The 27,140-nt window shown below is 58.8% G+C and overlaps 1 protein-coding gene across 3 annotated transcripts; it reads left to right on the top strand.

Annotated features, from left to right (window-relative positions):
- The first annotated feature begins 910 nt into the window (after positions 1–910).
- DHX34 (DExH-box helicase 34) lies at positions 911–27,140 on the top strand. 3 transcript variants are annotated; one of them, XM_032388405.1, is made up of 17 exons: positions 911–990; positions 4,954–5,890; positions 8,245–8,556; positions 10,371–10,625; positions 12,920–13,022; positions 14,115–14,332; positions 16,739–16,913; positions 18,778–18,971; positions 20,022–20,123; positions 20,883–21,107; positions 21,267–21,440; positions 21,715–21,832; positions 22,851–22,957; positions 24,885–25,169; positions 25,909–26,085; positions 26,268–26,406; positions 26,860–27,140. In XM_032388405.1, exons 2-17 carry the CDS (start codon positions 5,189–5,191, stop codon positions 26,991–26,993), a joined length of 3,420 nt encoding a protein of 1,139 aa, XP_032244296.1. In that variant the 5' UTR covers positions 911–990; positions 4,954–5,188; the 3' UTR covers positions 26,994–27,140. The 3 variants fall into 3 exon arrangements, with proteins under 3 accessions (XP_032244296.1, XP_032244298.1, XP_032244297.1); XM_032388407.1 differs by having other exon boundaries at positions 26,774–27,140; XM_032388406.1 differs by lacking the exon at positions 911–990 and adding an exon at positions 2,445–3,426.

Raw genomic sequence — 27,140 nt, 5'->3', positions numbered from 1 at the left:
AAAGATCTAACATTTATTGAGTGCCTACTATGTACATTAATGAAAAAGCAATTTATGTACCTATGTATATATTTTCGCTTACTTTCCCCAACAATCTTGAAAAGCAGATATTATCCTGTTATAAATAGGGAAACAGGCTGAGACCCACAATGACCGGGGCACCTAGGACTAGAGAGGACTCTATTTTCTCATTCATTTAGTCATTCATTCAACAACATTTACCGACTCTCTGATACTTGTGGTGGACGCTGGACAACACAGGACCTCCAAGACAAGAATGGCCCCTCCCTTCAATTTGGGGAGTTGAATTATTTGTTAGTGAATTGCCACGATGAATTATACGTTAATAGAATTATGCGTTAATAATTATGAATTACAGTGAATAAATCACCGGAGCAGTTTATTTTTTTAAATTTTTATTATTTTTTAAGATTTTATTTACTTATTTCACAGAGAGAGACACAGCGAGAGAGGGAACAGAAGAAGGGGCAGTGGAAGAGGGAGAAGCAGGCCTCCCACTGAGCAGGGAGCCCGATGTGGGGCTCGATCCCAGGACCCTGGGATCATGACCTGAGCCGAATGCAGACGCTTAACGACTGAGCCACCCAGGCGCCCAACGGAAGCAGTCTAATAGTGTCTGGGCTCCCGCCAGCTTTCTCTGGCGTCGGGCGATCCGTTGCAAAGGCGATTCACCGGTAGGGTAGAGCGCGCGCCCGGGCGGAGGCGCTTGCAAGTCCCCGCTGCAGCGCTACCGCCGACCTCTAGAGGGCGCAGCGTCACCCGTGGCTCCCCTCGAAGAGAGGCGGAGCTGGAGCGTGTTGTGCGCAGGCGCAGAGTGCGTTTTGGCCGCTCCCAGTTGCGCACGGGCTCCTCTGCCTGAGGCGGGGTGGGGCCTGGCAGGGAAGGTGGCGTGCGCAGGCGCAGAAGCGGCTTCGGGCGCGTGAGGGGCGCTGGGGACCGGAAGTTGGAGCGATTCCGGCTGTTAGTGAGGTGAGGGTGGCGGGGCGGCTGTGCGGGGCCGTGGCGGCGGAGGCGGCGGGTGTCCGACCGGCTTGGGTAGTTGGGGAGCGAGCCGAGGGGTGGGGAGGGAAGTTCCAACATGAGAACATGTGTTGGAGGTGACATGGGGCCCGGGAGAAGCGGACGGAGATGGAGCCTGAGCGCCCCAACAGCACCTGGGCGACACAGAGGCTCGAAACTGGAAGAAATGGGAGCCACGAAAAGAAGCTCGGAGAAGCTGAGGGACCGAGAGACGGGGAGGCGGAGAGAGGACGGAAGCCGCAAACTGGGGCCATGGGGGACAAGGAGCTGATGGGGTCCCTCCCAGAGCGCCTCCCAGAGGCTGCAGAGAAATGTGGTCGCACCGTGAACTTGGGGAGGTGGGAAACTAGCGAACAGAAAGAGACAGAGGAAGAGGGCGGTTCAAACGGAGGAACAAAACACTCGTTGACCTTAAAAGTTATTTTACCAGCCTAAATGGGTTTACTTGGGGATAACTGCGAGTTGCAATTTGGGGCAAGCCAGCTACAGCAAAAACCATTGGCTAGTCCAACCAAAGAGAAGATAATTTTATGGAGAAGGAGGAGGAAGTTGGGAGGGGTTGTTTTGAATGGAAAGTAGGTTGGAGAAGAGCAAGAGTTCAGGGTGTTGATGGTTTCTCATTGGCTGAGTTGCTGGGGTCGTCGCTTTCTTGTGGGAGATGCAGCTGTACTTCCTTCCCTGTTGGCACCTGTAATTGATGATTCTTTCCTGTCGGCAATTCTGTTGGAGCCTATAATTGACAGTTCTTCCAGTACTAACGGCAGGAGAGCTTCCCCCATCCTTCTGGCCTCCCAGCTCCATCTTAGATTTCTCTTCATTAGTGGTGAGAGACTGATAGATAGAGATGGAGGCAGTGGAATAGGGAGAACCTGGCAAAAGCTGATGGAGGGACTAAGAAAGGGGAAGAGCCGCCAAGGGAAAGCGACTTGGAGAGAAAGCCGGAGGTGGGAAGTGAGTGAGATAGATGGGAACTGGGTGATTAGGGCAGACCAGTGAAGAGAGCCATCTGGAGTGTGGAGAAATGGGGCTCGATGGAGAGAGGGTGCATTTGGTAAACTTGGAGAGCAAAGAACTGAAAAGACAGTGTCAAGTTTAAAAGCCAGACCACGGAGAATCACACTGAGAAGATGAAGAGGAATAAATGGGAGCCTGGCTCCCTGGATTTGAATCCTTGTCTCACTGTGTACTTAACCTGTCGTTGGCTCAGTACAATAGGGAGTGATAATAGCACCTTTTTTTTTTTTAAGATTTATTTTAAAGGAGGGAGGGGCAGAGGGGGAGAGAGTCCAGCGATGTGGAGCTTGATCTCATGACCTGAGTTGAAACCAAGAGACACTTAACCAGCTCTACCACCCAGGTACCCCAAATAGCACCTTTTTAACACGAGGAAAGTGTAGCTGTGTGTATGTATGTAGTTGTGCATATAATATACATAGGTGATTTAGAATAGTACCTGGTAAGTGAGGAGCGCTGTTAGCTAGTAAAGCGTCAGAACTGGGAGACAAAAGGTTAGGTAGGGAAATGCAGATGAATAGTCATCCACTGCCCCTGCTTGTGTTCCCTCTCTCGCTGTGTCCCTCTCTGTGTGCCTCAGGGAGAGGCAGTAACAGAGACTGGGAACTGGAGAGAGACAAAAATGGAGCGTCAGGAAAAAAAAAAAATGACTGAACAAGCAAATGAGAAAGTCAGTTGGAGAACCGACGAGGAATGGAAAGGGTCAAATGGAGAGGGCTGGTTGGAGAGAATATCAGACCTGAAGATAAGAGAAACGACGAGAGACGCAACCAGACTATGAGAGGGAAGAGGGGTGAGCATGGTGAGCTGAAAAAAACAGGCTGAGACATGAGGATGGACAGCCAGAGAGGGGAGAGCTCAGAAGCAGAGAAACTGCAAGCCATCACCAAGAGACCCAGAGATGGTCAGAGACACTGTGGCGGAGAATCGAGGGGACCCAGGAAATCTACAAGGTTGAGACTCGAGAGCCATGGTACTCAGTTGGGCCCATGTGCGCATAGGCAGCTTGCAGCTGGGAGGAATGCTCTTCATTTCATTCCGGATCCTTTTCTCGGGATCCCGGGCTCAGTATCCATAGCCTTCTAAGGCCTTTTCCTCTTACTGCCTCCCCTCCATTAGGAGTTACCTATGAAGCCACTCTAGCATCACCTAACCCAGGTGTTTACCGGAAAATGTGCTCCCGTGGGAAACCACTCCGCCAGCTCACAGGTGCTTCATCAGCAGAAACCCCCTTTCTGGCTCTAATTACTCCCAGGGATGGCCTGAGTTCCCCCCTGAGACTGCAGAGATCGAATCTCTGAGCTGTGTTCCGTGATGGCCCTGAGAGACTGCAGGGAGAGTAGATGAAAGCATTGCTAATTCCAGACGAAGGTGAATTGTGGCCTTTTTTTTTTTAATTTATTTATTCTAGAGAGGGGTGGGGGAGGGGCAGAGGGAGAGAGAATCTCAAGCAGACTCCCTGCTGAGCATAGAGCCTGGTGCGGGGCTCAATCCCATGACTCAGATCATGACCTGAGCTGAAATTAAGAGTCAGACACTTAACCAAATTAGCTACCCAGGAGCCTCAAATTGTGGCCTTTTGAGTGTAGTTTTCCAGGCTGTATGCCCTGGTTCCTGTCACTGATTTTCCATGTTAGTCATCACTGGGAGAAAGAGTGGACTTGAATTCTAGTTACTATTTAGCTCCTCTGTCCCAGGCTAGGCGATAAGCATTGCGGTGTTTGGAAGTAGGTATTATCCCCATTTTATGGGTGAAGAAAACAGCCTCAAAATAGTTAATTTGCAGGTGGCCACACATCTAATAAATGATGAAGATTTGGAGATTCAGAGATTCAAACCCAGATCTGCCTGACTCCAAAACCTATACCAAGGAAGGTTCTGAATGCTCTTAAGGTCATAAACTTCAAGAATCTGAGTGATGGGCTTCACTCCAGAAAATTGTACATACGTTAGGACTTAGGCAGCTGAGAGAAAACCAACTTTGCCCAAAAGACATTTTTTTGTGTAGCTGAGAAGTGAGTGTTGGAGTGGACTAAGCCAAGCTTCTCTCTCTCTTCCACTTCTCTCCTCCTAGTTCCTCAGTGGCCGTCCTGGTGCGTCCTTCATTGTGCCCATGCGCAGGCTTTTCTCTAGGATGGGTTTCTAGGAAGGACTCTCGGGTTCAAGAGCTACTACTAGAGACAGCTGCGGGTTGATAAGTCATCCTAGTGTAAATGCCAGAGAAAGGCCGTGATTGGCTCCCTGTGGGTCATGTGTCTGCTTCTCACACCAATCAACGGTTGAAGGAGGAGGAGTCGGGTGCCGTGATGGGCCAGGCCTTTGTCGCTTGCCCAAGCAGTAGGGCTTCTCTGACTTGGAGCCATCAGAACCGTGTGGAATCCAGGAAGGACTGCTTTTCAAAGGTGGGGAGAGGGGGGATGGTGGGTGCTGCTACCAGAAAAGGAAGGAAGGAAGGGATGTGCCAGGCAAGCAAAGACAGCGTCTAACCTAACCCTTGCAAAATTGTGCACTTGATTTCAAAGCGTCCCTAGATGTCCTGAAGCTCAGGGACCCCAGATGAAGAACACTTGCCTTACTCTTCATTATACCGCACCCCTCTTGTGTCATAGCCGCTCGTGACAAGGTTCTGCTGTCGATTGGCCCCGTGACCCACCCTCCTTCAGGTTTCAGCTCAGACATCTCTGGGCATCCTTCCCTGACTCCCAAGCATGGTCAGGCAGCTCCTGTGGGCTCCCACGGCCCAGTCACTGGATTCTCTGTCTCTCGCCTGTGACCACGACCACATGTGAGGGCTCAGGATGGCCTTACTCATATTATCCGTCCTAGTCCAGTGCTTCCAGAACAGCAGGCTTTCAGGAAATGTTTCTAAAAATGAGTATCTTCTATTCTCTCCTCCAGGTATTCTGGACCTGAAAACCCAGGATGGACTGGTGTCTGTCCCAGAGATCACTGCAGGAGTTGTGAGGGGCCCTGGGTGTCGCCAGCTTGAGCCAGGTTCCTGGGCACTTGCTCTGTCACTGCCTGTGGTCGTCCTGGACCATCGATGAGGAGGGACATTGTCTCTTTGAAGAGAGCGTGGTTCCTTATTCCAGACACTGGCTTCTTACTGTGACTTGGAGATAGCACTGATAGCATGCCTCCTCCCAGAACGGAGGAGGGCGGGGATCCCCGAGGCCGACACTGGGGTCCCGGGGAGGAGGAGGCCCCCGAGAAATGGGACTGGAATTGTCCAGAGACACGTCGCCTCTTCGAGGATGCCTTTTTCCGCGATGAGGATTATATACGCCAGGGTTCTGAGGAGTGCCAGAAGTTCTGGGCCTTCTTTGAACGCTTGCAGAGATTCCAGAGTCTCAAGGCCACCAGCAAGCGGGAGAAAGACCCCGTGTGTCGCAAGCACAGCGTCCCAGCCCTGGCTGACCTGCCTCGCACTTACGACCCACGCTACCGCATCAACCTCTCGGTCCTGGGCCCCGACACCCGCGGCTCCCGGGGGCTGGGCAGGCAGCCCCCCGAGAGAGTTGCCGAGTTCCGCCGAGCCCTGCTGCACTACCTGGACTTCGGCCAGAAGCAGGCGTTCGGGCGGCTGGCCAAACTGCAGCAGGGGCGGGCAGGGCTTCCCATCGCCCAGTACGGGAACCGCATCCTGCAGACGCTGAAGGGGCACCAGGTGGTGGTGGTGGCCGGGGACACGGGCTGTGGCAAGTCCACTCAGGTGCCCCAGTACCTGCTGGCTGCCGGCTTCAGTCACGTGGCATGCACCCAGCCCCGGCGGATCGCCTGCATCTCCCTGGCCAAGCGTGTCAGCTTCGAGAGCCTCAGTCAGTATGGCTCCCAGGTGAGTGGGCCTTAACCAGCTCCCCGGTGTTTCCAGCGCGACCTCGAGGCGTAGGCTGTTGCCCCTATGGTCGTATCGATGAAAGTTAGCGGAGCACTTCCGGTTCTTCGAGAGACTGATCTACAGATTGACCTGAATATGGTCCAAACGAGAAAGGCACTAGCATTACCCATAACACTTTCTTAAATTTTTATTTTATTTTTGAGAGAGTGCGAGCGTGGGGAGCGGCCGAGGGAGAGAAAGAGAATCTCAAGCAGGCTCCACACCCAGTGCAGGGACCGATGTGGGGCTTGATCCCAAGATCATGACCTGAGCCGAAATCAAGAGTCAGATGCTTAACTGACTGAGCCACCCAGGCGCCCCCCTCCCAGTATGACACTTGTAACAGCAAAAAATTGGAAATGTCCTAAATCATTCGTTTTTTAGCAGCCATAAAAAAAAGAGTGAGGCTACTTCTTTATAATGATTTCTAGGGTTCTAATCCAGGCTCTGCCCCTTAAGAATCGTTATTGAAATTCTAATACTCTAAGCAGAAGAATACGTATCCTATGTAGCTCAGTGAATTTTCACAAATTGAATTCATTTATGTAGCCAGCACCCCAGAAACCCTCTGTCCCCCACGTCCTCCCCGTTACTGCCCTGAGGCCCCAAGAGTTGTCACTATCCTGAGTGACAGATTATCTCTTAGATTATGACAGTTGAGTTAAAGAGGAAATACCACAGATCAATTTTGCCTCTTTTATTTACTTTTTATAAATGGAATCAAAAAGTGTGTTCTCTTTGGTGCCTGTCCTCTGTCGCCCGGTATTAGTTTTATGGGACTTGTCTGTGGTAGAGTGTGTGGGTGCACACTGTCCTACTGTTCTTTCTCGCTGCTGTTTGGTATCCCCTGGTGAAGACACCACAAGGCATTCGTCCCTTCTGCTGTTGACTGGAACTTGGGGCATCTCCAGCTTGAGGCTCTTGTGGAAAGGTGCTGCCATCAACATTCTAGAACATGCCATTTGCTGTCTGTCAGTACATATGTCCGTCAGGGCTATAGCCAGGAGTGTGACCGCCGACGCGTCAGATCTGCAAGAACGTCTAGCTTTAGTGGATGCTGCCGAGCCGCTTTGCGAAGTGGTCGTACCCATCCACACTCCCAACTGGTGCTGTGTTCTACACTTGTTACAGTTAATCTTTCTCATTTTAGCTTTTCTGGGTGGGTGGATCGTAGTAGCACATTTTAATTTGCATTTCTCTGACAACTAAGGGTTGAACGTATGTATTGGCCATTTGGAGATCCTCTTTTCTGAAGTGTCTGTTCAAGTCTTTCTCCCTGTTTGTCTTTAGTGTTGTCTTTTTGTTCTCGATTTATGGGGTTTTAAAGAGGAGGGAAACGAGTCCTTTGTAGGATTTGTGTATTGCAGATCTTGTCTCCTACTCTGTGAGTTGTCTTTCATTTTCTGAATGCTGTCTTTTGATGACAGTGTCTTTTTATTTAAATACTGTTCAGTCTGTCATTTTCTTCCTGTGGTTGGCACTCTCTGGGTTCTGTTTAAGGATTATCCACCTACTTTAAGGACATAAGGACATCCTACGTTTTTTCCTAAGGATTTTTACCTTTAAAACTATAATTTATCAGAAATTGATGTGTATGTGATACGAGGTAGGGTTAAGATCATTTCCTCACGGGGCGCCTGGGTGGCGCAGTTGGTTGAGCGTCCGACTCTTGGTTTCGGCTCAGGTCACGATCTCAGGGTCGTGGGATCGAGCCCCATGTGGGGCTCTGCGCTCAGCGTGGAGTCTGCTTGGGATTCTCTCTCTCCTTCTCCCTCTGCCCCTCCCCACTGTGCTTTTTTCCTCTCTCAAATAAAATTTTTAAAAAAGATCATTTCCTCTCAATACTGCTTTTAACTGTGTTTTGCCTTGGATGAGTGACCTCAGTTTCCCCATCAGTGAGGTGAGAATGGTGGTTCTTGCTTCTCACGGTGGCTGTGAGGATGAAATGAGGGGGTGCCCATTCAGTGTTTACAGTAGTTCCCAGCAGAGTAGGGACTCAAAGAAAGGTGAACTATCCCCATGATCGTTAATTAGTATATACGCAAGGCTCTGTGCTGACACTTTATGTGCATGAGCACGTACCATTCTCCCAGCATCTGGGGGGGAAATGTCTCTGAGGCACGGAACTGCTTGCCCCGAGTCAGCGGCACTAAGCGGCAGAGGTGACGTCCAGCCCCAAGCGTGCTGGACTCCAGAGTCTGATGGGGGCTGGGGAGCAGGGGCATTTGCTCAGATTTTCAGTTTGGGCGGATGCGGGCTGGTGCTCAGGCGCGGGCTCCTCTCCTGACCATCCCCCTCTCCCCCCAACTCAGGTTGGCTACCAGATCCGCTTTGAGAGCACGCGGACGGCAGCCACCAAGATCGTGTTCCTGACGGTGGGGCTGCTCCTGAGGCAGATCCAGCGGGAGCCCAGCCTGCCCCAGTACCAGGTCCTGATAGTGGACGAAGTCCACGAACGGCACCTCCACAACGACTTCCTCCTGGGCGTCCTCCGGCGCCTGCTGCCCAAGCGGCCGGACCTCAAGGTCATCCTCATGTCGGCCACCATCAACATCTCGCTCTTCTCCAGCTACTTCGATGGTGCTCCCGTGGTGCAGGTGCCCGGGAGGCTGTTCCCCATCACGGTCAGTGCTGCCCCCGCGTCCCCCAGTCCTCCCACCCGGTCTCTGGCCGGCCTGGACCTGTCCCTTCTCTCCTGCTCAGAGTCCCATCTTTCTGTGAAGGATATTCTTGCTCGTGCTCTCTCTTCTAAAGCTGCCATCTCCTGAGCATTTGCAATGTGCTGGGCAGGTGCGCGGTGCTTGTTGGAGGAGACCCAGTGATGTAAAGCTATGAGTTCGTTCCTCTTATATAACAGTCCTGCTGGTCCGGGCTGCTGGGCAGCTCTGTTGCATGTGGTCATTCAGGGACCCGGGCCCCTCCTTTCTCCTGCTCTACCATCGCACAGGGTGGAGCTGCTCCGTCTCCGCACTGATGACATTTTGGGCTGGATAATTCTTCGGTTGTGGGGGCTGCCCTGCGTGTTGTAGGATGTTTAGCAGCCTTCCTGGCCTCTTCCCACTAGCTGCCAGCGCCATTCTTCCCCCTCAGGGGTGACGGCCCAGAATGTCTCCAGATGTTACCAAATATCCCCTGGGGGCAGCACACCCCCCCCACCCCCCCCGCACCAAGCACCACTGTTCTAGGGAGCTGTCCAGGTCTGTCTGGTCAAAGCTTGCAGGAAGAGGGAAGGAGCCCTAGTCCAGGGAAAGGCCAGTTTGTCTTTAAGTTGGACATAACCTTGCAGTTGTCTTGTTCTCCTCTCCGTGCGCATCTGGTGCAAGGTGGGGAGGGCTGGAAGGTGCTCGCTCTCTCGCTAGGGGACGGCGTGCCCAGGAAGAAAAGAGCAGAGTCTTTGGGGCCACTGTGGGTCTCGCACACCACTCGACACCCCCGACCTCACCCCGTCCCCACAGCGGTCCTGGGCAGGCCTGACTCCACACACGTCCTTAACCTCCCACCCCAGGTCTTTGGTTTCTCCGGAAACTTCTACCCTGACCTTTGCCCCCTTTTGCTCTGGCCTGTTTGCTGTGGCTCGCATAGTGGTCTTGTCGGGGATCAGAGTAAAGCCGCTAGCTCACGAGGGGAGCTCACGAGGGCCCTCGCCACAGCCCTGGGGGGCCTGCGCCAGGGATTTCTGCCCCTGGGGGTAAAACGGAGGTTCAGAGATGCGGAGCGGCTGAGCCGGGACTGGAATCCTGCTGGGATCCCAGATGTGGCCCTGGGCCAGGCAGCTTCTCTTCGCTCTTTCGGATCCCCTTTCTCCTCCCCACCTGTCTGTCTCCCCGCCCCCCCACCCATGGGTGGCACTCGTGGACCCCTCCCGCCTGGCTTCCCGGTGGCCCTCCGAGACGGTCTGTGCCTGCTCTCTTTGTGTTTTGAAAGCCACTCCCTTCCCTCGCAGGGAGAGTTGGTAGGAGCCCCGGAGTTCCCAGCACCAGGAAACCACACTGCTCCTTGTGGTTTTGGGTTCTAAATACCCATCTGTCTGTCTTCCGAGCAGCTGTAAAAAAGAGGGGGGGAGCATGCTGTCTGAGAAGTGATTTCTCTAGGCTTTTGATCCTGACTCCACCCTTAAAAATTCTGTAGTTGTTGAAGTTACCTGTCAAACCCGACGGCACGTGCGTGTCGCGCGTGGAGCTCAGCTAATTTTCACACTTCAAATACTTGCATGCGGCCGGCACCCGGACTGCAGAACCTCGGACGTCCCCAGCGCCCCAGAAGCCTGGTTACCCCCATACGCTGTCCTTTTGGGACGTCCTCCTCTAACTAACTCACTCGAGGGCGCCAGGTGCTGCCTGAGGGGTCCCCGCCGTCTCCCGCAGCCTGGGGTCTCCCTGCCCTGTGGCCCTGTGCTCGGGTGACAGGCGCGCCCCTGCCCGGGGCCGTCTCCCCGCAGGTCGTGTACCAGCCACAGGAGGCGGGGCCAGCAGCGTCCAAGTCCGGGAGGCTGGACCCTCGGCCTTTCCTCAGGGTGCTGGAGGCCATCGACAGCAAGTACCCCCCCGAGGAGCGGGGCGACGTCCTCGTCTTCCTCAGCGGCATGGCAGAGATCAGCTCGGTCCTCGAGGCCGCCCAGACCTACGCCGGCCGCACCCAGCGCTGGGTGGTGCTGCCCCTGCACAGCACCCTCTCCGTGGCCGACCAGGACAAGGTACCACGTGTGGCCAGGCCGGGGGGGGGCGGGGCGCGTCTGGCTGTATGGGGGGGAGGGGAGGCCCGATTCGAGCACAGGTGTGGAGGTGGGAGTCTGCGAGCTGGGTGTGGGGAAGGGTCGGGAGGGGGCCGTCAGAGAGGCCGTCGGGTCACCCTGGTAGTTGTTTGTTGCTGTGTAACAGAGTCCCCCCAAACCTAGCAGCTTAGAAGAGTAAGTGTTCACCATCTCACATCACTCCCGCAGGTCAGGAGGTCGCGAGAGGCTTCGGTGGGTGCCTCCAGCCCAGGCTCTCTCCGGAGGGTGCAGCTGAGGTGTGGGCTGCCATCCGAAGGCTTGCCCGGGGCTGGAGGGCCCTCCTCTAAGAGGGCTCACTCACATGGCGGGCTGTTGGCTGGGGGCCTCAGTTTCCCTCCACGTGGGCTGCTTGAGTGTCCTCCCAGCATGGTGGCTGGCTCTCCCCAAGAGACCCAAGCAGAAACCACAACGTCCTTTATGGCCTGGCCTTGGGCATCACGGCCCGTCATGTCTGCAGTGTCCTGTTAGTTGACCTGGGCTGCTCTGGTCAGGGGGAAGGTACTGGATGAGGGTGTGGATCCCGGGAGGCGAGCCGCATTGGGGCCTTTGTGGAGGCTGACTACCATGGTTCTCTGGGGCGGGGGGGGGGGGGGGGAGGCCCTTCAGGTCACAGTCAGTCATTGGTTGATTGAAGAAACCACCTTTGAGCACCTCCTTAGTGCCTCCCCTTGCGCCAAGGGGGCTCTTTGGGACACACTGGGAGCCAAGATATGGCCCTTCCCCTCGAGTAGCTGCCGGTCTGTGGAGGGAGCTGGCAAGCAATGATAATTTACAAATGGAAAAGGAAAAGTTCTGGAAACAGGCACAGCTCTGTGAGAGCACAGTTGTGGTGGATTCAGGGAAGGCTTCCTGGAGGAAGAAACTTTCAAAACTGAGACCCGAGAAAGCCCCAGCCTAGGAAGGGGGCAGGGAGAAGAGTGTCCTGGCTAAGGTGTGTGGAGCATTGCTGGGTGCCGGCCAGAGTGGGCAGCTGTGTGCACGCCTGGCCTCATTTAGACCTTCCAGCAGCCCTGTCTGCCAGGGGCCGCTCTTACCCAGGACAGACACAGACGCTGGGGCCGAGGCACTCGTGCAAAGTCACGTAAGTGGCCGAGCCAGGCTTTGGAACGCGGTAGTTTGGCACCAGAGCCCACGCTCTTAACCAGAGGTTGCCAACTTCCTGTAAAGGGCCAGGGAGGACAAAGTTGTAGGTTTGTTTATTTGAGAGAGAGCATGAGCAGGGGGAGGGGCAGAGAGAGGGAGAAGCAGACTCCCTGCTGAGCGGGGAGCCCGACATGGGGCTCCATCCCAGGACCCCGAGATCATGACCTGAGCTGAAGTCAGACACTTAACCGACTGGGCTACCCAGGTGCCCCCAAAGTCATAGGTTTTGTGAGCCATTTCGTCTCCGGCTCTCCTCCACTCTACCATTACAGCAGGAAGGCGGCCGCAGACTGCCCCAGGTGAGCCTGTGCTGTGTTAAAACTTGATTCACAGAAAACAGAAGGCTGGTTCTGGCCCCCAGGCCTAGTTGCGGACCCCCCACTCTTGACCACTGTGTTTGTCTCTTGGGCCTAAGAGAAGGGCTTGTGCAAAGGGCCTGCGGTGAGAGAAAGGTGGGGCCCCTGGGAGACCACCTGCAGGGTGTCTGGGGTCCAGACTGTGATGGGGAAGGCAGGCCGGGTGGCACTGAGAGGTGGGCAGGCCTAAGCCGCAGGGCCTTGAAGACCCAGTGTGGTGCTTGGGCTTTGTCCTGAGTGCTCCTGGGAGCCCTGGGGGGGTTCTGAGCAAGGTGGGGAGCAGTGCCAGTTTGTGCTTTAGCAGATCCCTCTGCTGTGTGTGATCATGGATGGGAGGCCAGAGACCAGGGAGGAGGCTGGGGCAGGACCTGGGTGGGAAGCGAGGGCCTGGACCAGGGCAAGGCTGTGGGTTTGGGGAGAACGGAATGAATTTCGGAAACGTTCAAGACGTGCAGGTGTGGCTGGAGGGGGGAGGAGCAGGGGAGCCAGGACAGCCCAGATTCCTGGCCCACGTGGAGTGGTGGATGACGAGCCGTCTCTGAGATGGGGACCCGAGGAGGAGGAAGGTGTTCAGTGGGAGGCGCTGAGGCTATTCGAGATACTGTAGGTGGGTGTGACATGCCTGTGGGCCATCCAGGAGTCGTCAGGGAGGCCACCGGACACGGGTCAGCAAGGGTCAGCTAGTCTCATATGTCACCTCCTCCTCTGTCCCCCCAGGTATTTGACGTGGCCCCCCCTGGAGTTCGGAAATGCATCCTCTCCACCAACATCGCCGAGACTTCTGTCACCATTGATGGGATCCGCTTTGTAGTCGATTCTGGTAAGAGCTGCTCCCCGCCACCCCTCAGGCCCTAGAGAGAAGTGTGGGGTCTGGAGATGTGCAAGTGCAGTCAGGGAACTCTGGACCAAAGCAGGGAGTAGGGGGCCTTAGGGCCGTGGGGCAGCAGCAACATCTTCTCAGACATTCCAAGCTTGCTCCTGCCTCAGGGCCTTTGCACTTACTGTTGTCCCTGCCGAGAGCAGTCTTTCTCCAGATATCCACAGGGCTCACGCCCTCATTTCAGGGCCTGCATAAATGTGCCGCCATCAGAGAGGCCTACCTTGTCCACTTTTGTGATCCCCCCTCCTCCTGCCGCTGTTGCTTTCCTTATGAGACCTGTTGTTCCCCAGAATATGGGCCTTATATTTCATATCTGTTGACCTATTTCTTTTCTGTCTTCCCAACTGGACCGTTGTCTGGGAAGTCATTGTAGCGGTTGGGAGACGCTGGGGCCAGCCTGGCTATGTGACCAAGGTCGTGTCACTGAGACCATGTGTGTTTGCTCATTTGTAAAATGACAAGAGTAGCAGAGCCTCCCTCAGGTTGTGAGGATTCAGCGAGTGAATTCTTCCCCTGGGTCCTGCGGATGGTGCCTGGCGCCGAGCGAGCACTGTGTTAGCAGTGAGCTTGTCGTACCGAACCTGGGACGCCGTCCGCGGTGAAGCATTCCGTCACTTTACGTACCATCAAAATTTAAAAATGCCGGCCATTAAATGTGGACGTGGCTTTGCTCTCAAGGTGCGCCCCGTTTTCAGAGACCGTGAAAGTGGACAGAGTTGGTCTTAGAGTCGATGAACTCTGTTCTGTTCAGCCCTGGGACAGCAGGGACAGCGATCACGGTGGCGCCTCGCACGCTGCCTGGCACACAGCAGGTGCCTAATAATAACAGTGGGACGACGGGCTGCTGGATACACAGGCAAGAGATGGGGGAGTGAGGAAACAAAAGGCTAAATCAACGAAGCGTCAGGGTCGAGGCTAAACAAGCTCCCGGTCTGCGTCAGTGGAATGAAGGAGGCGAGGGCGTCAGGGACCGAGCGGAGGGGGCCCCCCGCGCCCCGTGGCTGCCGCTCCGAGTCTCCCATCCCCGTGCAGGGAAGGTGAAGGAGATGGGCTACGACCCGCAGGCCAAGCTGCAGCGGCTGCAGGAGTTCTGGATCAGTCAGGCCAGCGCCGAGCAGCGGAAGGGCCGGGCCGGCCGCACGGGCCCCGGGGTCTGCTTCCGCCTCTATGCCGAGTCCGACTACGACGCCTTCGCCCCCTACCCCGTCCCCGAGATCCGGAGGGTGGCGCTCGGCGCGCTGGTGCTGCAGGTAAGGCCTGGGCAGGGAGGGGCCTCAGCCGGGACCCAGCCTGGGCTTTCGGGGCCGGGAAGGGCACGGGGGCTCATGGCTTCCAAACGTGCGAGCCCCCTGGCGAGGGGAGGGTTGTCCCCGGGTCCACAGGCTCGTGGGAAAAACCTCGTGACTCCGTCAGAATGCCTTCGGCTGGGACAGAAAATCCGCCCGGAAGTGGCTCTTGAAACCGGGGTTTCTCCGTACGTTTTATGTCCTGGCTCTTCGCTCATTAGTCAGCTTTGCTTCCATCAGGCAGCTGCGCCAGATGGGCCCACTGGCCGAGCGCCGACACCAGAACCTCGGTCCTCGGGCTGCTGGGCGGTTTCTTTTCTTTGGGGACCCAGGCCCCTTCCCTGTGTGGCTCCGGCGGAGGGGAGGGAGCGTGGGAGGGTTGGAGGGCCAGGCCCCTCCACTCGCCTTGCCCTGGTTAGCGCTCACACCCGCGGCCGGTGTGGGCTCTGGGCTCTGGGCTCGGGCAGAAGAGGAAGGGCCGACGGCTTCCACAGCAGGCTCCCCCGGGCGGCAGCGGCCGGGAGCACCAACCAGCCCCCTCCCTGTGGGTGATGCACCCTCGTAGTTCCTGTTTTGATGTTAATGATGTTGGCCAGGGACAAAGATCTGCACCCAAGGGCCTGGAGCAAGCAGGCAACAGGGCCTGGATTGGGCCCGCGTGACGTGGGAGTAACTCACTCCAGCCTTGATTTCATTTTTCAAAAATGCTGCTTGGGGCCCACTGTGTGAGTTCCTGACCCGTGGGGCCTGACCGATACGGACGCTGGACCGTTTCACAGCGGAGCAGTCCCCAGATGGGGAGGCGGCAGGCTCGGTTGTTTAAGTGGGTCAGTGATGTCCTACGGGGCTCGGGCTCGTTCTAGCCTTTTCCATCTTCCGTCCGTCAGCGGCTCTTCCAAGCACAGTGATGGCAAAGGTGACGCTGGATAGAGAGCGCTTGCCTCGCCCTCGCTGTGGGCCAGGCGCCGTGCTCGGTGTGTAGAACTGTTTGGATCCCCGCAAAAACTAGACGGGAGGTAGTCTTATCGTCCCAGTTTCTGGACGAGGAACCAGTCGCACAGAGACGTGATTTAAGTTGCCCCAGGTGTGTCCCAGGCGGTCAGAGCCCAGGTTCCATCTGGGGCTGTCGCGCTCCGAGCCGGCCTCATGCGTGCCACCTGGCTGTGGCAGCCAGGACATCACCACCGCCTCGACCATCCAGAGGCAGAGGCAACAACTGCCCCTCCGCGTGGGTCTCCTTTTTAAGACCCCGGGCACCTTTCCCTGAAGGCCCCTGGCCGCTCTCCCATCCCGTCTTGTCGGCAGCACTGGGTCATGGGTGTCTCCTGGTTGACCTGGAAATGCCCAGGGCCGTGGCCTTGGCTGAGTAGCTCAGAGCGGGGATTGCTGGCCCCGGCTACACAGTAGAATCATGTAGAGAGCTTAAATTAAAAAAATCTGGCCTTACCCCTCACCCAGAGCTTCTAACGTGAAGGTTTTTTTTTTTTTTTTTCATGGGCCCTGGGTGTTTGTCCGGGCAGCAGGGAGGGAGGTGGACCGGCTGCTTGCTGGGTGGCCAGCCCGAGCTTGTGGTGCCCGCCGGATGAGGCCCAGGTCAGCAGATGACCTCGCAGCAAGGTTGGCTAGAGCCCCTGGGCCCTCTGAGCTTCCTTCCCGCTCTCTCCCGGCCCGTGAGCTGCCACGCCCACCTTTCCTCCATTCGGTCCAGAGAGGGGATGGTTGCTTCCGCCTTGCCAGGCCCGGTGATGGGTGCCTGCTTTACTTGATTCCCCCACACCCTGCTGCCCCTCTGGACCTCTGAATTAATGAGGATTCACTTTGGTCCACGGTGAGAGAAACCCAACTCAAACTACCGTGAGCAGAAAAGAGGATTTCACGAGGTTGTGCATCCATCGTGGGGGGTGGTCTGGCTTAGGAATGACTGAGGACTTCTTCATCTGCTGTGCTTGGGCTAATCTCCAGGCAAGGGAAAAATAATCCCAGCAGCTCTGGGCTTCCACGCTGGCCCCTCACAACCAGAGAGGAAGCCAGAACTTCTCTCTCCCACTGTCCGTTTGCAAACGTCCCTGGGAGGATCCTGATTGGCCCAGCTCAGGTCCCATACTCATTCCTTGCTCGGTTGCTGTGTTGAGGGGCTGAGAAACCAAGATTGGTCCAGCTTAGGTCCTGTGGCTTGCTGTGCGGCCAGGGTCCGGGAGAAGAGGTGCTGGACAGACAGACAGACAGTGGCCCTTCTCCCCTGCCCCGTGCAGAGGGCCTTGGCATTGGGAGTTTTAAGGTAGCATGAGTTTGTGATCTGTGAGCCCCCGGCCAGTGCTCCACAGTAACTCCCGTGTCCCCCATTCCTGGGGGGCTCAACTATCATTCCAGATGAAGAGCATGAACGTGGGGGACCCACGAACCTTCCCTTTCATCGAGCCCCCACCACCAGCCAGCCTGGAAACGGCCATCCTCTACCTCCGGGACCAGGGGGCCCTGGACAGCTCCGAGGCCCTCACCCCCATCGGGTCCCTACTGGCCCAGCTGCCGGTGGATGTTGTGATTGGTGAGGACTTCCTTCAGAGTGGTCGCCCAGGGCGCTGGGAGTGGCTGCGGGGACCGTTCACGCTCTGAGCGACTCGTAGGGCCGGCCTGTCCCTTCTCTGGGCCCCGTCGGTTCGGTCACGAGTTCCCTGTTCCGGGCGCTGGGGTACAGCAGTAAACAAACAGGCCCCTCTCTCCCCCACACACCCTGTTCCCAGCTCCACCCTGGTGTCCCCTCTCTTGGTGTCGTAAGGATGTCAACATGGCCTGCCTCTTCCTCTTGCTCATCTCTGAGTCATCCCTGCCCCTTCTGAGAAGCTCGCTGACTGACGTGTGTTCTGGTCTGATTCTCCTGACTCAAGACCTTCTAGAGGCTCTGTGGCCCGCAGAGTATTCCCAGGCGAGCAGGACTCCTTGTGGCACTATTGGCTGGGCATGATGCTCCCCAGAACCTTCTGCCCATGTTAACATCATTAACGTCCCCATCAGTGCACCATCCTGGAGCTTCAGGGGGGACAGGAGCCTGGGGACCACCGACCCTGAGGGCCTCTCGTGGTTATGAAGGTGGTTCTGTTTGTTTGGGGACACAGGGCTAGAGCAAGGGGAATCCGATCTGAGAAGAAAAAGAACGTTCTGTGAGCATTGGCCGTGTGTCAGTGAAAGGCTCTGTGGGCCTTCTGTCATTTCACCCTCAGCTGGGGAGGGGAGGGCCTTTGGTCACCCCTCCTGTACAGACGAGGAAGTTGAAGGTTGGCCAGGGACAAAGATCTGCACCCAAGGGCCTGGAGCAAGCAGGCAACAGGGCCTGGATTGGGTCCGCGTGACGTGGGAGTAACTCACTCCAGCCTCAGAGACAGGTTGTCGCTCACTTGCTCAGGGTCATGCTGTGGGCAGAGCTGGGAGGCACCCCAGCCAGGCGGACACTGTTGGTCCCCAAGCCCCGCGGGGACTCAGTGCCGGGAGGCTCCGGGCCCGGATGGCTCAGTCACCGTGCTTCGTCTGCGCCAGGTGGGGTGCCGAGTGCTTCCCGGTGCGGCACGGTCCGTTCTCACGGCAGCCAGACGCCGCCGTTAGCCCATTTCACCGACAGGAAGACAGAGGCGCAGAGAAACGGAGGGACTTGCCCAAGGGACAGAGCTAGAGAGTTCTGGGACAGCCTCGTTTTCTTGCCCAGCTTTATTTTACGAGGCTAGATGTGTAACAGGAACTTTCCAGAAAGGCAGCCAAGGGGACCAGAGAAGTTGAGTCAGACGCGTGTTACGCAGGCCGCTGAGCACGGGGCAGGCAGGCGAGGGCCTGGTGGTGCGGACCAGGGGCCTGCTGCTTCCGTCTTTCCCTGTCTTCCCTGCTCCCACTCCCCCACTTCCCCTCTCCCCCCACCTCCACCTTGAATTAAACGAAGATGGCAGGAGAGGGTCCAGCGGAGGCAGGCGCGGAAGTCAGTGCCCGCGGTGTGCTGGGCCGGCTGTTGGGGCTCATGTGGAGTCCCGTTCTGGAGGGAGGAGGGAGAGACCGCGGGGGGTCAGAGCGAGTGCCGGAAGGAACACGAAGCCAGGAGGGGGGTATGGGGGCATCCGTTGTAGAGAGGAGAGCCAGGTGGGTGGGGGCAGTGCTGCCGACAGCAGCCAGCTCTCAGACAGTGCCCACCTGGGGCCCGAGGCAGTGAGACTGAGGTGACCTCCGGCCTACAGATGGGGAAACTGAGGCCTTGCCCAAACTCACGTGACTGGGAAGCAGAGTGTGGGCTTGATTCTGTCCCTGTGGCTCCCGAGGCCTTTGCGGGCCAGGTGGAGGGGGTTTGGGGCTGGCTGGGGGTGGGGGGTGGCCGTCCCAGAGCCCAGGAGGCTCAGCTCGGTGTCCGCACACCTCTTTCCCCGCCCTGCCAGGGAAGATGCTGATCCTGGGCTCCATGTTCCACCTGGCGGAGCCCGTGCTCACCATCGCGGCTGCCCTAAGCGTCCAGTCGCCCTTCACCCGCAGTGCCCAGAGCCACCCGGAGTGTGCGGCGGCACGGCGGCCCCTGGAGAGTGACCAGGGGGACCCCTTCACGCTCTTCAATGTCTTCAACGCCTGGGTGCAGGTGAGGCCGGCGGCAGGGCCACCCCGTCTGTGACATTCTGCGTGGGGCCAGGGGAGGCCCGCTACCCCGCCGAGGACCCCGAGCCCTCTGCAAACTGGAAGGGCCCTGTCTCCACCATTCATTCCCAGGGCCCAGCCCCAAGGGGAGGCTGGTTGTTTTTATTTTTTTAAAGATTTTTATTTCAGAGAGAGAGAGAGTGTGCATGTACAAGTGTGGGGGAGCAGCAGAGGGAGAAGCAGACTCCCCACTTAGCAGGGAGCCCGATGTGGGACTCGATCCCAGGACCCTGGGATCATGACCTGAGCCGAAGGCAGATGCTTAACGACTGAGCCACCCAGGCGCCCGAGGCTGGGGTTTTTTTTATTTATTTATTTTTTTAATTTTTTTTAAAGATTTTATTTATTTATTTGAGAGAGAATGAGAGAGAGCACATGAGAGGCGGGAGGGTCAGAGGGAGAAGCAGACTCCCTGCCGAGCAGGGAGCCCGATGCGGGACTCGATCCCGGGACTCCAGGATCATGACCTGAGCCGAAGGCAGTCGCTTAACCAACTGAGCCACCCAGGCGCCCGAGGCTGGGGTTTTTAAAGCGCTGAATAAAAGCCCTGCCACCCAGGGGAGGGCCACACACTCCTAGGGTGGCACGTGTATATCCAGCACGTGCTCTGGGCCTGGCCCTGTGCCGGGCAGTGCTGGGGACTGGTGGTGACTAAAAGCACGTGGCCCTGCCCTCCTGGGTTGCACAGTCCCGTGCAGAGAGGCAGACCTGTCCCCGGACTGTGACCACCGAGAACGGGCTGTGATAGGCAGTCCAGGGGGCTGGGGGAGCCCAGAGGGGATGTGTGACCCGGTGTGGTCTGCAAGGGCTTCCTGTAGGAGGGGCGGTGGCGCTGAGACCTGGAAGAAGAAGGAGAACACACGTGTCCCTGCCTCTTATTCTTCAGGGGCTGGTGTTTGGGCCTGTGCTGGGGGCGTCTGGGAGCTGGGTCAGCCCCTGCACCCTTCCCCAGCCGGCTAGGCCCTGACCCCCTGGTGTCCGGTTTTCCACCCAGGTGAAATCCGAACGGAGCAGAAACTCACGCAAGTGGTGCCGCCAGCGGGGCATAGAGGAGCACCGGCTGTATGAGATGGCCAACCTGCGGCGCCAGTTCAAGGTGAGGCTCGGGACCAAAGCTGGGAGGCTGGGTGGGGGAGGGGCAGTGAGTGCGGGTACACCACCCCTTTCCTTCTCTGACGGAGCAATCGGAGTCCCACCCTACACCCACCTCCCGCAACCCTCAGACACTCAGACGTGGGGTGGCCTGGGTGAGTCAAAGGGGGTGGAAGTCCAGGAGGGCTTCCTGGAGAAGTAGACAGGGTCAGCGGTCACATGCTACATCCTCACGAAGAACCTGGCCGCCTGGAGCAGGGGTGCTGAGCTCTCGGAGGCAGCAGGGGGCGATGGCTGGCACATCAGATCCGGAGCGGACGTCCCCGTGGCAAGTCCCAGCTCCGTCATTCACTAGCAGTGCGATCCTGGGCAAGTTCCTGCACGGCCCTGGGCCTCGGCCTCCGTGCCGTCCTCTGAGGATTGAATGAGTTAATACACGAAGAGCCTTTAGGACAGGGCGAGTCCCTGGTGTCATCACTGCCCGTGATGGCGGATGGCCACACTGAGGCCCGGAGGGGGTGGTGACCCGACCGTGGCCTACCATGCAATTTTAGGCGCCCCCCCCCCCCCGCATCGGGGACCGCGGATGTTCAGGCCGTTCTCGGCACCTCACTCTGTGCTGGCCTGTGGACCCCGAGAGGGTAGTGAGAGGCAGGGGCCCCTCTCTCTGTGTCACACAGACATGACGTCCCGTGTCCTCCAAAACAGAGGGGCCGGCGGGTGGCAGGCCCTGTGTCCCTCACCCGGGCCCCCCCCCCGCCAGGAGCTGTTGGAGGACCACGGGCTGCTGGCCCGGGCGCAGGCCGCGACACCAGGCGACAGCTGCCGTCGGCTGCAGCAGCGCCGCGAGCGCAGGGCCCTGTACCAGCTGAAGCGGCAGCACGAGGAGGGCGGGGGGCGCCGGCGAAAGGTGCTGCGGCTGCGGGGGGACCTGGACGGCGGATCCAGCGACGAGGACCAGGGGCCCGGCGACGGCGTGGACATCCAGGTGGGCTGCGCTCTGCTCAGGAGACCCGGCTCGTGGACAGGACCTGGGCCCCGCACTCGGCAGCACCCTGGGGTCCACGTGTCCTAGCGCCAGCCCCTTGGGTACCGGGCTGGGCCCCCCAGGAACCCACCATCCCCCCCCACCCCGCGCTTCCCCCAGGACGTGAAGTTCCAGCTGCGGCACAGCCTGGATCAGCTGCAGGCGGCCACCGGCTCAGCCCAGGACCTGACGCGGGACCAGCTGGCCCTGCTCAAGCTGGTGCTGGCCCGGGGCCTCTACCCGCAGCTCGCCGTCCCGGATCCGTTCAACAGCAGCCGCAAGGACTCGGACCAGGTGGGCCTCCTCCGTGCGCGTCGTCTCTCAGCACGCCTTCCCAGCCCTGCTCGGTGCTGAGGACTCGGCGGCTATGGGACCAGTCCTGGCCCTGCCCTCCCGGGGCTCCGGTGCAGTGTGGGGGGGTCAGAGAAGGCTTCCTGGAAGAGGGGACTTCTGAGTGGAGACATGGACGGGGGAATCTGGCCGAGAGAGTGGAGGAGAAGGGTTCTGGGCAGTGGAGGAGTAGGTCCTAGGGCCTCTGTCACCTGGCGTCCGCCTTTGGCCTCTGCAGATGTTCCACACGCAGTCCCAGCAGGGCACCGTGCTGCACCCCACGTGCATCTTTGCCAGCAGCCCCGAGGCTCTGCACACGCAGGAGCGGGAGGCCGGGGCCGGCCAGGCCAGCCGAGGTACTGTGAGCGCAGGCGGGGAGAGCAGAATCCCTCGGGAGGGGAGGGGCGGAGGGACAGGGACCTCGGGGTGTCCCTTACACTCTGGGGTTACCCCCTGGCTCCCACCCACAGTCTGCCTCTGCTGGGGCTGCCGACATGGGAGCGGCAGGTGTGGGGCCTTCAGGGTCCTAAAGCCAGACCTCTTGGGGAGTCGCTCCCACGCGGAGCCCGCCCCCCCGTGGCGGTGGCAGCAGCGGCTGATGGGGCACTGTGGCCACACCCCCGGAGGCCGGAGCTTTTCGTGAGTAGAGGGGACCTGTCCCGTGGGCCCTGTGAACACCCCGGCTTGGTCCTGCCCCGGGGGGGGCTCCCCTGGCCGCAGGGGCACGGAAGGCAGCGTCCCGGCGCTTGGCCCGAGGGAGCAGCCGGCTGAGGCCGCAGCAGGCCAGGCGGGGTCCCGGCCGGGCGCCCTCCCCAAAGCACAGGCACGAGCTCTGGGACGCAACTCCTCTCTGTCCTTGTTTGTAAACAAAGTAACCGCATTAAAATGTCAACGTTAACCCCAAAAGCTAAGGTTTATGATTTTAAACATCAAAGGTAGAATTTGAAACTTTGCTCTCAGATCTTTAACTGTTGTAAATTCCTAGACAGTTCATCCTCTTCCTGTTACGTTGTTTTTCCCCTTTATTTTTTCATTTTGAAAAATCCCAGACCCCATCCAAGTAGAGAATGGGACGAGCCCTTGGTACCCTCACCCAGCTTCCTGCCACCCCGTGTCTTCCATCACCTCACGTTTTTCTCCTTTTTGCTGGGATCAGATCCCAGACGTCCTATCGTTTAGAAGTGTAAAAATAAGGACTTTTTTTTTGCACTACGAGAACGCTATCGCACCTAACGAAAGTAGCAGTATTTCTTAATGTGTGTAAATGGCCCTGGGGGGACTGGCAGCCCTTGGGGGGGACAGACCAGCGCAGGGGCTGCTGAGGGTAGGAGATCGGGTGGCGGGTGCCCTGAGCTGCCCTGTGGACTGTTTCAGATGACAAGGACAAGATGAGCAGCAAGCACCAGCTCCTCGCCTTTGTCTCCCTGCTGGAGACCAACAAACCCTACCTGGTGAACTGCGTCCGTGTCCCCGCTCTGCAGGTGGGTCCCAGCCCCGCGCAGCCCGACTCGCAGGTCTATGACGACTGTGTCCCCGGGGCAGGAGGCCGGGGTGGGCCCGAAGAGCTGCCCTCCCCCAGCTGGCTGCTGGCTCTGCATTCGTGTCTGCATTCCGTAAGCACTTGCTGAGCACCTGCTGTGTGCCCCGGACCTGTTGCAGGCAGTGAATAAGACCAGACCCGGTTCCCGCTGTCCCAGAGCTCACGTCCAGCTGGGGAGGATGGTAATAAGGACAGTAAAGCAGTGCTCCATGATATGTTAGCAGATGAGGAATATTTGGGGAAAATGAATAGGGTAAGGGGGTTGGGGGGGGGTGAGGGTAGGGAACAGGCTATAATATGAAGTGATCAGAGTTTGGGCTTCATCGAGAAGGTGCAGTGGAACAAGGGAAGAAGGGAGGGAAGGAGCCACAGAATACGTAGGGAGAAGAGTGTCTTGGAACAGCAAGTGCAAAGGCCCTGAGGCACACACATGCCCACCATGCCCAGGGAACAGCTGGACCAGAGGTGGTGAAGGGACGAGTGGCTGGAGCTGGAGTCAGAGAGATGAGGTCGGAGAGGCTGGAACCCCCACCCCCCGGAGGGTTTGAGCAGAGCTGGAACAGGGTCCGATGTGGGGCAGTAGCAGGAGCCCAGCAAGGAGGCAACTGCAGTCATCTGGGGAGGAGAGGGTGGTGGCTGGCCCCGGGTGGAGGCCGAGGACACGCTTGGGTTGCGGATAGATCGGGGTATGTGTCTGGAGCTAGGAAGGGAGAGTCCTGCCGGCATTAGCTGCCCCACCCCGTGAGTTCTGCACGCCGCCACGAGCCTCGGGGGGCATGTCGCTTGTCTGAGCCGCACAGTGAGCAGGGGACCGAGCCAGAGCTCCGGGGCCCCACGCCACACCTCATGGCTCCTCTGCCTGTCAGCTGGGGGTCCCCGTGACCAGGCCCCCTCGCTTCAACCCCGGGGAATGCAGAGGGAAGGGAGAAAGCCCGCGGGCTCCCTGAGCCTCTGGAGATTTTGCCGGCGCCGTGCTCTCCGCCTGCGCCCGGAATGCTGACTCGAACCTGCTCGGTTCGTCTTCACTCAAACACGATCGAGCGCTTCCTGATCTAGGTGCTGGGGATGCGGTCGTGACCGGAATCCCAACACGGCCCGCATCCCTGGGGCTCCCAGAGGCGTGGGGGAGGCAGACAGTAGACAGAAACACCAAGAAATAGGGGCGAGAACGCCAGGTGCCCCCAGCAGCGCTAGAGAGGAGCAGAGCGGGGTCGTGGGGCAGCGGGGCGGCGCCGGGTGGGACTTCGGCGAGGAAGCAAGGATTCAGAGCGGAGGTCCTCCGCCGCACGCTTGGGGTCTGATGGGGCGTCTCTCCCACACACAAAAGGAGAACAGCAGGCGGAGCAGATCCGTCACTGTGTCCCCCCAGCAGTCCGCTACAATAGCCGGGGTTTTTTCCACTTCCCGACGCATTTTAAAGTAAACGGGCTGGAGTCAGGGCCCTCAGCGTCTGTCCGTCAACTAGTGTTCAGTTCTTGTTTGTACATTTTGGGGGTAAAGCGTAGGTGATGACACGTCCAAACGGGAGGGACGCCGAGCGAGGAGGTGTTGACAGAGCATCTGTGTCAGCTCAGCCCTCTGGTGACACGGGAGGATGACCCTGACTTCTTAGAACCTAGTACACTTTACTCTTTAACCTTGGTTGGTCTGTCCAAGTACCAAGTTCGTTCTGTGGGGGCAGGGACCCTCGTTTGCAGCCGAGGCTGGAAGGGGGCCTGGCACACGGCGGGGGGGGTGTAGTAGTTTAGTGGGAGGTGGACACATGAGGTCCACGGACAAGTAGGGGGAGGAATGAAGGGTGGGCAGGGGTCTGAGCTGGCCTCCTGCCCCGCACACCCACTGTTGACCTCCTGTCCCCTCTCTTCCAGTCCCTCCTGCTCTTCAGCCGGTCCCTGGACACCAATGGGGACTGCTCGCGCCTGGTGGCCGATGGCTGGCTGGAGCTCCAGCTTGCGGAGAGTGAGAGCGCTGTCCGCCTTCTGGCAGCTTCCGTGCGGCTCCGGGCCCACTGGGAAAGCGCCCTGGACCGGCAGCTGGCCCGTGAGGCCCAGCGGCGGCGGCCAGAGGTGGATGAAGAGGAGGCGGCGGCTCCGGTGGACCACAAGGAGGTGGCAGAGCTGAGCAGGGACCTGTTGCAGTTTGCGGCATCCAAGGTACGTGCCGCCTGGGCCAGAGGGAGCGCCCGCCACGGGGCTTCAGAGTCCAGAAGGCCTGGCTTCCAGCTCCTTGTGGGGGTTTGCAAACTGGACAGGCCGAGGACAAGCCCAAGGTCACACAGCAGGGGAGGGGCAGAGCAAGGATTTGACCCCGGGAGCCCAGCTCCATAGACCGAGCCATTAGCCCCTGCGGGCCCCTCCCCACCAGTTCAACATGCATTTATTGAGCACCCACTGCATGCGCTGTGTGAGCTACCCTCAGTAAGAGTTAAGGGCGTGCAGGCCGGGGAAGGAAGCTGTAAGTAGCCATCCGTTCACGGAGGGCACCGGGGAAGATCAGTTCCCCACCTCGTCAGCGGGGAGTTGGGAATTGCTCCTGATTCTACTGCGTGCGGATGGGGCGCAGAGAAGGGTGTGCACCAGAGTGATTTCCTGGAGCGGTGGGTCCAGGGAGCCAGGGCAGGGGGATCGGACCAACGTGCCGGGTGAGGATGGGCAAGGTGGCCCGGTGGCACGTCTGGTTGTGGTCCCCCAGGTGACAGGGAGCAGAGAAGGGGCACCAGGGCGTGTGTTAGACAAGCCTGTGGTAGCCAGTGTCTGAGACTGTTGTGATTGACTTAAGCAGTTGGCCCTCTTACTGAACCGTCCAGGGTCTCATTTCAGGCACAGCTGGATCCAGGTGCCCCAACAGTGTCTCCCTGAGTCGATCTCTCCTTTCCTGTCCTTCCTTCCCCAGGTTCCCTACAGCCTCCGGCGGCTCACAGGGCTTGAAGTCCAGAACCTATATGTGGGACCCCAGACCATCACCACTGCCCCCAGTCTCCCCGGCCTCTTTGGCAGTTCTCCCCTCTCCCCCCACCCCACTAAAGGGGGCTACGCAGTCACTGACTTCCTCACCTACAACTGCCTCGCGGTAAGCATGGACCCCACTTGACCCATCAGCCCCCCGCCCCTGAAGATGGGATCTGAGGGAGTGCCGGCCTCCCCACCAGCCACGTCGCATCTTAGTGCAAGGACGTGGTTTCAGCATGGGGCCTCCCGACCCCGAGGGGTTCTGGGACGGGGCCACGTCCTGATGCAGCCTTCCTGCCCCAGAGCGACACGGACCTGTACAGCGACTGTCTCCGCACCTTCTGGACCTGCCCCCACTGTGGCCTGCACATGCCCCTGACGCCCTTGGAGCGCGTGGCCCATGAGAACACGTGCCCCGAGGCCCCGCAGGACAGCCCCCCGGGTAAGAATGTGGGGGAGGCCGGGGCACTGTGTCCGCCCGCCCCTCCCGCGGTGGTTTCCTGCGAGGCTGGGCGTTCATCCGCTCGACACCTGGGGACTGACAACCCCGGCTGGAGCCACATCAGGCTTTGTCACAGAGACCAGGAGCCGGGGATGGGAGGGCCCAGAGCGTCCCCTCTTTCTCATTCCGCTGTGTCTGTCGTTCTTTTCTCTGTCTCGGCCACGCACCCCCATTGTCACCCCGGGCATGCACCGCACACCTCCCGCCAGGGCTGGTCCGGGAGGCAGCAGTGGGTGTCCCAGGGGGTGACAGAGACACAACAAGAGACACAGAGTAAAGACTTGCCTGTGTGCATGTGTTAATCCAGGAAGGCTTCCCAGAGGACGGAGAGCCCGGGGCCGGGAGAAAGCCTGAGCCCCCCCCCGCCCCCAGCCTCGGACTCCTCTCTCCTAGGGGCTGAGGAAGCCACCCCCGCGCCCCTCCCGAAGGCGTCTGCCCTGCAGCGGCCCTACCACTGCGAGGCCTGCGGGGAGGACTTCCTGCTCACGCCCACGGACGTGCTGCGGCACCGGGCGCGGCACCTGTGAGCCCGCCCGCCGCCCCGCCCGTCGCCCCCGCCCGGCACCAGGACTCCCGCCCGAGCCCAGCCCCGCAAGGAGGGGGTAGGAGTGTGTGAATAAAGTCTACGCGGCCTGTGCCCCGGGAGCCTGCCGCCGCCGCACGCTGGCCCTCCC

The sequence above is a fragment of the Phoca vitulina genome, unplaced genomic scaffold, assembly GCF_004348235.1.
Source record: "Phoca vitulina isolate PV1807 unplaced genomic scaffold, GSC_HSeal_1.0 scaffold52, whole genome shotgun sequence".
In the NCBI taxonomy this organism is placed as follows: domain Eukaryota; kingdom Metazoa; phylum Chordata; class Mammalia; order Carnivora; family Phocidae; genus Phoca; species Phoca vitulina.
This window is presented reverse-complemented; position numbering and strand designations above follow the sequence as displayed.